The sequence below is a fragment of the Lampetra fluviatilis genome, chromosome 65, assembly GCF_964198595.1.
Source record: "Lampetra fluviatilis chromosome 65, kcLamFluv1.1, whole genome shotgun sequence".
NCBI classification, from domain to species: Eukaryota; Metazoa; Chordata; class Hyperoartia; order Petromyzontiformes; family Petromyzontidae; genus Lampetra; species Lampetra fluviatilis.
Genome location: NC_136339.1, coordinates 4,348,106 through 4,360,610, shown reverse-complemented (window position 1 = coordinate 4,360,610; position 12,505 = coordinate 4,348,106). Strand labels below are relative to the sequence as shown.

The following is a 12,505-nucleotide window of genomic DNA, read 5'->3' as shown; positions in this document are numbered from 1 at the left end:
TTCGTTGCTTCCTCTTAGTACCTTTCACGCGACGGTCAATGGTATGGTGTATAGCATATTGTATAATAATACATATTATTAAAGTGTAATGTTTAATACAATGTATAAGGTAATATATAATATCGTAATTTTATAGTGAATATATAGCAGTGTGGTATACAGTTGGGTGGGTAGAATAATAAATAGTGTAATATTACAAAGTATAGTCTATAAGTATATTAGGCGCTGCGGCGCCATATTATTAACATTCCTTCCCTTTATTAATTCTAACCTTACTCCCTCCCTTTGATGCTGCTAATCCTGCATAATGCACGGGCATAATGACTTTAACCCCCTCGCCAAACCTCCTACGCATTTCACAAGTAGTACTAATCGCATATCTGCATTTCCCATAAATATGCTAAATTCCTCTTGATATGCAAATTATTTTGGCAAGGCGCTCTTCCCCCCTCCAACCCAGCAGCTTAAATAGTCGCTCCAAGCCTGGGGCTTGTCATTCAGACTCTGTCTACTTGACAGATGCTGCTCTCCACCTGAGGACGGCTGCTTGCGTTGTGGCCGAAACGTCGTGAGAATTATTTTATTATGTTTTATTTTTATTATTTTATTATTTCCCTTCTACGTGATGACTTTACCGAAAGAACCAAGAAGATGAATCCCTGCAGTCACGAAAGCTTTAAATCGAAATTTAAACAACAACATACTCTTAGGTTTTTTCCAACAACAACAACAACAACAGGCAGTTCTAAATCTTTCGCTACGTTGTCCCCACCTGCAGAAGGACACTTGTGTTCCGGCCGAAACGTCGTGATTTAATTTGGTTGTTTTCTTTTTTGCATTTCCCATAAATATGCTAAATTCCTCTTGATATGCAAATGATTTTGGCAAGGCGCCCTTCCCCCCTCCAACCCAGCAGCTTAAATAGTCGCTCCAAGCCTGGGGCTTGTCATTCAGACTCTGTCTACTTGACAGATGCTGCTCTCCACCTGAGGACGGCTGCTTGCGTTGTGGCCGAAACGTCGTAAGAATTATTTAATGTTGTTTTATTTCTATTATTTTATTATTTCCCTTCTACGTGATGACTTTACCGGAAGAACCAAGAAGATGAGTATGTTGTTGTTGTTGTGTTTAGTTTGTTAACGTTGTGGATGGGCGCGGTTGGTCACTGTGATGATGATGATGGTGATTTGAGGCTGAGTCGACCTAGGGGTAAGGCCCAGGAACCGGTTCAGATAATCGTCGCCGGTGGTGTCGGTGGCCGTGAGCTGGAATCGAACTCGGGTCGCCAGGTTCGTAGCGCTGCGCCAACCGCTGCGCCACCGCTCCCCTCCGTCCCACGCTCGCAGTTTGTCTGACGGCGTGCGTAATGACGTCACCGCGTCGCCACGTAAACTTAAGGTGACGTCACCGCGCACGGCGAGCGCGAGAGGCACGCGAGGGCGCGCGGTGACGACTCCGCCCACGCAACGCGGTGACGTCGGGACGCAACGTGGTGACGTCATGACGCGGTGACGGTCGCCACGCAAAGCAACGCGATGACGTCACGACGCAACGCGGCGACGTCGCCACGCAAAGCAACGCGGTGACGTTGCCACGCAAAGCAACGCGGTGACGTCGCCACGCAAAGCAACGCGATGACGTCACGACGCAAAGCAACGCGGCGACGTCGCCACGCAAAGCAACGCGATGATGTCGCTACGCAAAGCAACGCGGTGACGTCACCACGCAAAGCAACGCGGTGACGTCGCCACGCAAAGCAACGCGGTGACGTCGCCACGCAAATCAACGCGGTGACGTTGCGACGCAATCAACGCGGTGACGTCGCCACGCAAAGCAACGCGATGACGTCACGACGCAAAGCAACGTGGTGACGTCACGACGCAAAGCAACGCGGTGACGTCGCCATGCAAAGCAACGCGGTGACGTCGCCACGCAAAGTAACGCGGTGACGTCACGACGTAATCAACGCGGTGACGTCACGACGCACAGCAATCGCGTTCCTGGTTTTTATTTCTCTCCGCGAGCCGCGTGTGAAGCTGTCCTCTTAGAATCCGACAAATAAAAGACACTCAGAGTCATCGTCCTCGTCGCTCTGCGTCTACCGTCGTTAGAAGCCGAAGCAAAAAGTGTGAAAGTTGAAGGCGTCAAATTAAAGTTTGTGCCAAGTTGCGTCTTTGCGAGGTGAGCTCCCCCTCCCCTCCTTCAATGCATTGTCAATGGGGGCCTAGCGCGGCCTCGGATAGATTTTGTTTGAATTTTTGTTAAACAAAAAATCAACTCATCTTCTTGGTTCTTTCGGTAAAGTCACGTAGAAGGGAAACGTCGTGAGAATTGTATTTTATTATGTTTTATTTTTATTATTTTATTACTTCCCTTCTACGTGATGACTTTACCGAAAGAACCAAGAAGATGAATCCCTGCAGTCACGAAAGAAGCTTTAAATCGAAAAAAATCAACTTCAAAGTCTTCGCCGTCTCCTCCTCCTCCTCCAACCGAGACACTAAAACGTTCCCCGGGATGTACGACGTTTCGGGCAATGTGCCTCCCCCCCCTCCCTCCCTCCCTGAGCAGAGTGTTGCTGTTGACTGTCAATGTTTTAGATTTGAAGCTTTCGTGACTGCAAGGATTCATCTTCTTAGGTTTTTTCGGTAAAGTCACGTAGAAAGTAAAATAAAATAAAAACAAAAATCACGACGTTTCGGATACAGCTAATCTGGCTGTGACGGTCCCACCTGATGACGGAGACTTGTGTTGCCTCCGAAACGTCGTGATTTTTGTTTTTATTTTATTTTACTTTCTACGTGACTTTACCGAAAAAACCTAAGAAGATGATTCCTTGCAGTCACGAAAGCTTCAAATCTAGAAGTCACGTAGGTAATTTTAAAAAAAAATGAATAAAAGTAAAATCAAAATAAAATAAAAATGTACGACGTTTCGGAGGCAACACAAGCTTCCGTCTTCAGGTGGAAGCGTCAATGTTTTGTTTTAGCTGCACGTAGAAGGGAAATAATAAAATAATAAAAATAATAAAATAAAAATACATTTCATTTTCTTTTCATATTAAAATAATACAAATAAAACAAAATAAAAATAAAATTTATTTTGTTTTCATATAGTTTATTTAATTAAAAATTTTCCCTTCTACGTGACTTTACCGAAAGAACCAAGAAGATGACCCGCACCTGATGCTGATGATGGTGGTGGTGGTAGTGGTGGTGGTGATGAATCTCTCGCTAAGTTGAGTTGTCATTTGAGATTCGTGGCAAGGCCCGTTTCTAAATGAGAAGCTACGTAGCTCTAAACTTTACCTGGTAAGATAACGGTCACAAGTAGTACTAATCGCATACCTGCATTTCCCATAAATATGCAAAATTCCTCTTGATATGCAAATTATTTTGTCAAGGCGCCCTTTCCTCCCCTTCCAACCCAGCTTATATACACGCTCCAAGCACGTGGTGCTGTTTCATTCAGACGCTGTCGCCTCGACAGACCTGTTCTTCACCTGAGGACGGCTGCTTGCGTTGTGGCGGAAACGTCGTGAGAATTGTATTTTATTATGTTTTATTTGTATTATTTTATTACTTCCCTTCTACGTGATGACTTTACCGAAAGAACCAAGAAGATGAATCCCTGCTGCAGTCACGAAAGAAGCTTTAAATCGAAATTATTTTATTATGTTTTATTTTTATTATTTTATTACTTCCCTTCTACGTGACTTTACCGAAAGAACCAAGAAGATGAATCCCTGCAGTCACGAAAGAAGCTTTACATCGCAATTTAAGATAAAATAGTTTCGTTATGAAGTGTGTGTGCAAAATATTTTCTTTCTGGAGTGATTTGTTTAGCGTTCCTTACTGAAGGTCTGTGAACAAAGCGCTTTATAGTTCATCGGATTTCTCCAGTCTAAATACAGATTCTGATTCTGATGTTGGTGTTTGTACACCCACTACCTAACGCTGGATAGAGCAGTTTATGATTGCTTTGACCATTCACTATATATACTGTAATAATAATAGGGGTTTTCCCCTTTTTTCTCACAACAAAACTGAAAACTTTTTACAAGGATTCATGTAACTGCATTAACCACAATACTTGCAGTCAAAATGCAAATAAGAAACACTCTCTGATAATAAATGCATTGATAATTGTTTTTTTACCCTTCTATCTGGCAACAAAACTGACGCCTTTTTTACAAGGAGTCATGTTTGCATAGAACACAATACCTGCAGTCATAATGCAAACAAAAACACAACTCTGATAATGTATGCACTGTCCTTGAAGTTGATTGGTCCACACCCGAGACAGCTTTCCTTAGAGCCTAGTCTCACCCTGCTGATGGACCAGATGACACCAAAAGGCGCACAACTCAGAGACAATGCACCATCAGAGTATGAGAGCTCGGGGTAAAGCATTCACACCATTGGAACCTCCTTTGCCAGTAGCAAAATATAAAAATGTGTCAGTTTTGTTGCCAGATAAAAGGGTAAAAACCAATTATCATATTTTGCTACTGGCAAAGGAGGTTCCAATGGTGTGAATCTATGCATTGTCCTTAAAATTGATTGGTCCACACCAGAGACAGCTTTCTTTTGAGCCTCGTCTCAATTGGTGCTAGACCACAGGACGCGAAAAGGCGTGCACAGCTCAAAGACGACGCCACTATCAAAGTAATGAGGACTCGGGGGTGAGCATCTACATAATAAAATAAAATAATTCTCACGACGTTTCGGCCACAACGCAAGCAGCCGTCTTCACCTGAAGACGGCTGCTTGCGTTGTAGCCGTTGTAGCCGAAACGTCGTGAGAATTATTTTATTTTATTATGTGATATTTTTATTATTTTATTACTTCCCTTCTACGTGACTTTACCGAAAGAACCAAGAAGATGAATCCCTGCAGTCACGAAAGCTTTAAATCGAAATCATTAGACCTCGTTTGCCAGTACCTAAATATAATAAGAGGGTTTTTCCACGTTTTTTTACCCAGTGTCACCGCTGGTCTCAACTCGTCGCCTCACCTCGTCGCTTGTACTCACCTCTCTGTGGGCTTCTCTGTGCTGTGTAGGAGGAGGAGGAGGAGGAGGGGGGTACGACACGGTTGCCGAGGCGGCGGAGGAGTCTACCCGCCATGTCCGACTCAGAGGAGGCCTCGTGGGAGGACTGTCCGGGTCTGGTGTCCAGCGATGACGAGGTGGAACTGACGCACGTGTCCGAGCGTGTGTGTGTGTCCTCTGGCTCCCACATTATTTAACATCTATTTCGACTGCGTAGTTCGTGAAGCCTTCAATAGCTGTACCGGGGGAATTACCATTTGGTACAGATATAATGGGAGGCTGATCGATGCCCGGGTGCGATCAAGGGATGGCTCCCTATTGGTCAACCACGTTATGTATGCCGATGATTTGGTAATAGCTGCTCATTCAGAAGAGGAGTTGGAGACGCTGCTGCTGAGGCTGGAGTGTGCCACTAAGAGGTGGGGCCTTACCATCAGCCCCACCAAAACTAAGCACCTGCCTGGGTATTTTGTACCATCGGGCACTCCGCCCCCACAACTCCCAATCGGTGATGGGGCAGTTGTGGAGAGAGTAGAGAGTTTCCCATACCTGGGCAGTGTGCTCATGACCAGCTCCAGTTTATCAGCAGAGGTCTCACTCCGAATCAGTCGAGCGGCAATATCTTTTCATCGGTTGCGTAACGCTGTGTGGAAGCTACCTGGTCTGTCGCTCCGCACGAAGCTTCAGGTCTTCTCGGCCACGGTCATTCCCTCCCTTCTCTACGCTTGCGAAACGTGGACCCCCCTAGTGGAGCATCTTCGCCGGTTGGAAACATTTAGGCTGGCCTGCCTACGATCCATCCTGGGTTTGACCAGGCTGGATTGTGTGAGGAGCTCACAAGTCCTTGAAAGATCTGGGCAAAGTCCCATCAGTGAGCTCCTCCGGCAGGCAAGGCTGCGTTGGCTGGGTCATGTAGCCCGCATGCCCAGCCACCGCATGCCTAAACAGCTTTTGTTCGGCCGGATCGAGGGGGCTAAACGGGCGCGGCACGGGCTAGAGAAGAGATGGAGTGATGTGGTACAGGAGGACGTGGAGCTGAGTGGACTTGCCGATGACTGGTACCAGCGGTGTCAAGATCGGCCTCAGTGGAGGAGGCTCGTGAAGGACGCTACTGGGCAGTTGGAGGCAGTCGCCCTCCAACAACAACGGAGGGCGGAGGAGCGACGCTCACAACAACGAGCGGAGCGCCGGGTGGCTAAAGCACAGCAAGTTGGCACAGTAGGGGGCACAGGTGGTGCATCAGCCAGTCATCTCGGTCATCTCGGTCAGTCGACCCGTGGCACCTGGGTCTGCCCCGTGACCTCCTGCCAGCGGGCGTTCGACACTTCACGTGGCCTCAAGGTGCACATGGCCTGGCACAAGCGTCGTGGTGACGTCACCGCCACTTAGTGGCGAATGGCGGTTGTTGTTGTTGTTGTGTGTGTATGTGTGTGTATGTGTGTGTCTGTGTGTGTGTGTCTGTGTGTGTCTGTGTGTGTGTGGTAGTGTGTCTGTGAGTGTGTGTGTCTGTGTGTGTGTGTGTCTGTGTGTGTGTCTGTGTGTCTGTGATTGTGTGTGTCTGTGTGTGTGTGTCTGTGTGGATGTGTGTGTGTGTGTGTCTGTGTGTGTGTGTGTGGATGTCTCTGTGTGTGTGTGTGTCTGTTAGTGTCTGTGAGTGTCTCTGTGTGTGTGTGTGTGTGTCTCTGTGTGAGTGTGTCTCTGTGTGAGTGTGTCTCTGTGTGAGTATGTCTCTGTGTGAGTGTGTCTCTGTGTGTGTGTGTCTCTGTGTGAGTGTGTCTCTGTGTGAGTGTGCTGTTGCCGTGTGCTGTTGCCCGTCAGGTCTCTCCGTCCCACGTGCCCTTGCTGTCCATCCGTCCTGTCAGTCTGTCCATCACTCACACCCTTGCCGTGTGTTTGTTGTTGTGGGGTACCAGGAGGAATTGGACGATTACGACAAGCCTGCCGGACCCATGACCAACGGTGAGTAGCGCGCCTGGCGCCTGCTGCTGCCACTGCTGCCGCTGCTGCTGCTGATACCGCTGCTGCTGCTGTTGCTGCTGCTGTTGCTGCTGCTGCTGATAGCACTGCTTCTGCTGCTTCTACTGCTGCAGATACCACTGCTGCTCCTGCTGCTACTGATGCTGCTGCTGCTGCTGCTTCTGCTGCTAATACCACTGCTGCTTCTGCCGCTGATAGCGCTGCTGGCGCTGTCATTGTTACTGTCGATGCTGCTGTTGCTGTTGACAACACCGCTGTTGCTGCCGCTGCTGCTGCCGCTGATAGCGCTGTCATTGTTACTGATGATGCTGCTGATGCTGTTGTTGCTGCCTCTGCTGCGTTGCAGAGGAGGCAGCGTCTCACTGGGTCGCGTTGCCGCTGGAGGCGCTGCTGCTGCTGCTGTCATTGTTACTGTTGATGCTGCTGATGCTGTTGACAACACCGCTGCTGCTGCTGCTGCTGCTGCTGCTGCTGCTGCTGCTGCTGTTGCTGTTGTTGCTGCCTCTGCCGCGTTGCAGAGGAGGCAGCGTCTCACTGGGTGGCGGTGCCACTGGAGGCGCGCGTGCAGCACCACAGGACGGCCATGATGTACCTGTACGGGCCGCTGCTGTTCATGAGCGGGAAGATGCCCACCAAGTTGATGGAGGTCGCCAAGCAGTAAGAGGCGCAGAGAGACAGAGAGAGAGACAGAGAGAGACAGAGAGAGACAGAGAGAGACAGAGAGAGACAGAGAGAGACAGAGAGAGACAGAGAGACGCACAGAGAGAGACGTACAGAGAGAGACAGAGAGAGAGACAGAGAGAGACACAGAGAGAGACGCAGAGAGAGACGCAGAGAGAGACGCAGAGAGAGACAGAGAGAGACACAGAGAGACACAGAGAGAGACACAGAGAGACACAGAGAGAGAGACGCACAGAGAGAGACAGAGAGAGACACAGAGAGAGACGCACAGAGAGAGACGTACAGAGAGAGACAGAGAGAGACACAGAGAGAGACGCACAGAGAGAGACGTACAGAGAGAGACAGAGAGAGACACAGAGAGAGACGCAGAGAGAGACGCACAGAGAGAGACGTACAGAGAGAGACAGAGAGAGACACAGAGAGACACAGAGAGAGAGACGCACAGAGAGAGACAGAGAGAGACGCAGAGAGAGACGCACAGAGAGAGACGTACAGAGAGAGACAGAGAGAGACACAGAGAGAGACGCAGAGAGAGACGCACAGAGAGAGACGTACAGAGAGAGACAGAGAGAGACACAGAGAGAGACACAGAGAGAGACACAGAGAGACACAGAGAGAGAGACGTACAGAGAGAGACAGAGAGAGACGCAGAGAGAGACGCAGAGAGAGACGCAGAGAGAGACGCACATAGAGAGACACAGAGAGAGACACAGAGAGAGACACAGAGAGAGAGACACACACAGAGACACACAGAGAGACACAACAGAGACTCACAGAGAGACACACAGAGAGAGACACAGAGAGAGACACACACAGAGAGAGACACACACAGAGAGAGACACACAGAGACACACAGAGAGACACAGAGAGAGACACACACAGAGAGAGACACAACAGAGACTCACAGAGAGACGGACAGAGAGAGACAGAGAGAGACACAGAGAGACACAGAGAGACACAGAGAGAGACACAGAGAGACACAGAGAGACACAGAGAGACACAGAGAGACACAGAGAGACACAGAGAGACACAGAGAGACACAGAGAGAGACGCAGAGAGAGACGCAGAGAGAGACGCAGAGAGACACAGAGAGAGACAGAGAGAGACACAGAGAGACACAGAGAGACACAGAGAGACACAGAGAGACACAGAGAGACACAGAGAGACACAGAGAGACACAGAGAGACATAGAGAGAGACACAGAGAAAAATACGCACAAAGACACAGAGCGACACACACACACACACACTACACACGGGACAAGGTACTCATTTAAGGCCGAGTCGATCTAGGCGAGGCCCAGGACAGGTTCAGAGTGAACCTACTTAGCGGTGCTCACCGCTAACCGTCGCCACGACAACCCCGGCGAGCCGAGATCGATTACCCGCTCACAGCCAACAACACCGGCGACGATTATCTGAACCGGGTCTGGGCCTCCCTTAGGTCGGCTCGGCCTCAAATGAGCACCCGGTGCGGTGTGTGGTAAACATCGCCACCGGGGAGACAAAGGCGGCCGGGCGTGGTGCCCCGGCCAGCCTGCCCCGAGTTTGCCGCAGTGCCGGTAGCCTTCGTAGGTGCTGCTGATACTCGCCAACGGCACTTGCCCCTACAGTCTATTAAGGCTACACGGGGGATCTTTGTCTTTGTGCATTCATAGGTGCTACTCGCTAACAGCACTTGCCCCAACAGTCTGTTAAGGCTACTCGGGGGATCTTTGTCTTTGTGCGTTCATAGGTGCTGCTACTCGCTAACAGCACTTGCCCTAAAATCTGTTGGAGGCTACACGGATGTGGGGTGGGACCTTTGTCTTTGCATTCCTCCGCGTGCGTGTTGCAGGCACCTGACGAACATCGACAACAACGGAGCTCATTTTGCGGACTTCCTGTGGCAAGTGGGACAAGCGTTCATGCAGAACAGCGTACGTGCCCTGATGTTAGCTACCTCGCCCGGTACGCAGGAGGTCGTGGGTTCGATCCCGACCCCTGGCACCTGCTGCTGTATATTTGGAGTTTGTGCGTCTCTCTCATCATCATCATCACGGTGGTGAGACGTTGAATACCTCGCCCGGTACGCAGGAGGTCGTGGGTTCGATCCCGACCCCTGGCACCTGCTGCTGTGTATTTGGAGTTTGTGCGTCTCTCTCATCATCATCATCACGGTGGCTAGGAGATGTTAGCTACCTCGCCTGGTCTACAGGAGGTCGTGGGTCCGATCCCGACCCTGTACGGGTATCGGGTAGGGTGCGGGTATCGGGTAGGGTACGGGTATCGGGTAGGGTACGGGTATCGGGTAGGGTACGGGTATCGGGTAGGGTACGGGTATCGGGTAGGGTACGGGTATCGGGTAGGGTACGGGTATCGGGTAGGGTACGTGTATCGGGTAGGGTACGGTATCTGGTAGGGTACGGGTATCGGGTAGGGTACGGGTATCGGGTATGGTACGGGTATCGGGTATGGTACGTGTATCGGGTAGGGTACGTGTATCGGGTAGGGTACGGGTATCGGGTAGGGTACGGGTATCGGGTAGGGTACGGGTATCGGGTATGGTACGGGTATCGGGTAGGGTACGGGTATTGGGTAGGGTACGGGTATCGGGTAGGGTACGTGTATCGGGTAGGGTACGTGTATCGGGTAGGGTGCGGGTATCGGGTAGGGTACGGGTATCGGGTATGGTACGGGTATCGGGTAGGGTACGGGTATCGGGTAGGGTACGGGTATCGGGTAGGGTACGGGTATCGGGTAGGGTACGGGTATCGGGTAGGGTACGGGTATCGGGTAGGGTACGGGTATCGGGTAGGGTACGGGTATCGGGTAGGGTGCGGGTATCGGGTAGGGTGCGGGTATCGGGTAGGGTACGGGTATCGGGTAGGGTACGGGTATCGGGTAGGGTACGGGTATCGGGTAGGGTACGGGTATCGGGTAGGGTGCGGGTATCTGGTAGGGTACGGGTATCGGGTAGGGTACGGGTATCGGGTAGGGTACGGGTATCGGGTAGGGTACGGGTATCGGGTAGGGTACGGGTATCGGGTAGGGTACGTGTATCGGGTAGGGTACGGGTATCGGGTATGGTACGGGTATCGGGTAGGGTACGGGTATCGGGTAGGGTACGTGTATCGGGTAGGGTACGGGTATCGGGTAGGGTATCGGGTAGGGTACGTGTATCGGGTAGGGTGCGGGTATCGGGTAGGGTACGGGTATCGGGTAGGGTGCGGGTATCGGGTAGGGTACGGGTATCGGGTAGGGTACGGTTATCGGGTAGGGTACGTGTATCGGGTAGGGTGCGGGTATCGGGTAGGGTGCGGGTATCGGGTAGGGTGCGGGTATCGGGTAGGGTACGGGTATCGGGTAGGGTGCGGGTATCGGGTAGGGTACGGGTATCGGGTAGGGTACGGTTATCGGGTAGGGTACGTGTATCGGGTAGGGTGCGGGTATCGGGTAGGGTACGTGTATCGGGTAGGGTGCGGGTATCGGGTAGGGTGCGGGTATCGGGTAGGGTGCGGGTATCGGGTAGGGTGCGTGTATCGGGTAGGGTGCGTGTATCGGGTAGGGTGCGGGTATCGGGTAGGGTAGGGGTATCGGGTAGGGTACGGGTATCGGATAGGGTGCGGGTATCGGGTAGGGTGCGGGTATCGGGTAGGGTACGTGTATCGGGTAGGGTACGTGTATCGGGTAGGGTGCGGGTATCGGGTAGGGTGCGGGTATCGGGTAGGGTACGTGTATCGGGTAGGGTACGTGTATCGGGTAGGGTACGTGTATCGGGTAGGGTGCGGGTATCGGGTAGGGTACGTGTATCGGGTAGGGTACGTGTATCGGGTAGGGTGCGGGTATCGGGTAGGGTGCGGGTATCGGGTAGGGTACGGGTATCGGGTAGGGTACGTGTATCGGGTAGGGTGCGGGTATCGGGTAGGGTAGGGGTATCGGGTAGGGTAGGGGTATCGGGTAGGGTACGTGTATCGGGTAGGGTGCGGGTATCGGGTAGGGTGCGGGTATCGGGTAGGGTGCGGGTATCGGGTAGGGTACGTGTATCGGGTAGGGTACGGGTATCGGGTAGGGTGCGGGTATCGGGTAGGGTAGGGGTATCGGGTAGGGTGCGGGTATCGGGTAGGGTAGGGGTATCGGGTAGGGTACGGGTATCGGGTAGGGTACGGGTATCGGGTAGGGTATCGGGTAGGGTACGGGTATCGGGTAGGGTACGGGTATCGGGTAGGGTACGGGTATCGGGTAGGGTACGGGTATCGGGTAGGGTACGGGTATCGGGTAGGGTGCGGGTATCGGGTAGGGTACGTGTATCGGGTAGGGTGCGGGTATCGGGTAGGGTACGGGTATCGGGTAGGGTACGGGTATCGGGTAGGGTGCGGGTATCGGGTAGGGTGCGGGTATCGGGTAGGGTACGGGTATCGGGTAGGGTACGGGTATCGGGGTACCCGGTCGCGACCTCTGACCCCAGCCCACCGACTTGTTAGCGTGTTGTGGTGTTTGTGCTCCGCAGATTCGCGTGGAGTTCACCGTCGCCGTGCTGGGACTCTACGACAAAATTCAGTCGGTAAGAGAGCGCTCGGTGGGTGGCTCGGTGGGTGGGTGAGTGGGTCGGTGGGTGGGTGGGTGGGTCGGTGGGTGGGTGGGTGGGTCGGCGGGTGGGTCGGCGGGTGGGCGGGTGGGTCGGCGGGTCGGCGGGTGGGCGGGTCGGCGGGTCGGCGGGTGGGCGGGTGGGCGGGTCGGCGGGTTGGCGGGTGGGCGGGTCGGCGGGTTGGCGGGTGGGCGGGTCGGCGGGTTGGCGGGTGGGCGGGTCGGCGGGT

At 52.3% G+C, this 12,505-nt stretch overlaps 1 protein-coding gene across 1 annotated transcript in view; it reads left to right on the top strand.

Moving 5' to 3' along the window:
• Positions 1-1,982: 1,982 nt before the first annotated feature.
• Positions 1,983-12,505, top strand: part of LOC144952033 (uncharacterized) — a 46,316-nt gene continuing 35,793 nt past the window's right edge. Inside the window, exons 1-6 of the mRNA XM_078882424.1 lie at positions 1,983-2,181; positions 5,067-5,189; positions 6,966-7,011; positions 7,548-7,686; positions 9,547-9,628; positions 12,199-12,252. Of these exons, the coding sequence (XP_078738550.1) occupies positions 5,127-5,189; positions 6,966-7,011; positions 7,548-7,686; positions 9,547-9,628; positions 12,199-12,252 (384 nt within the window). The 5' untranslated portion in view covers positions 1,983-2,181; positions 5,067-5,126. The remainder of the gene's footprint in view (positions 2,182-5,066; positions 5,190-6,965; positions 7,012-7,547; positions 7,687-9,546; positions 9,629-12,198; positions 12,253-12,505) is intronic.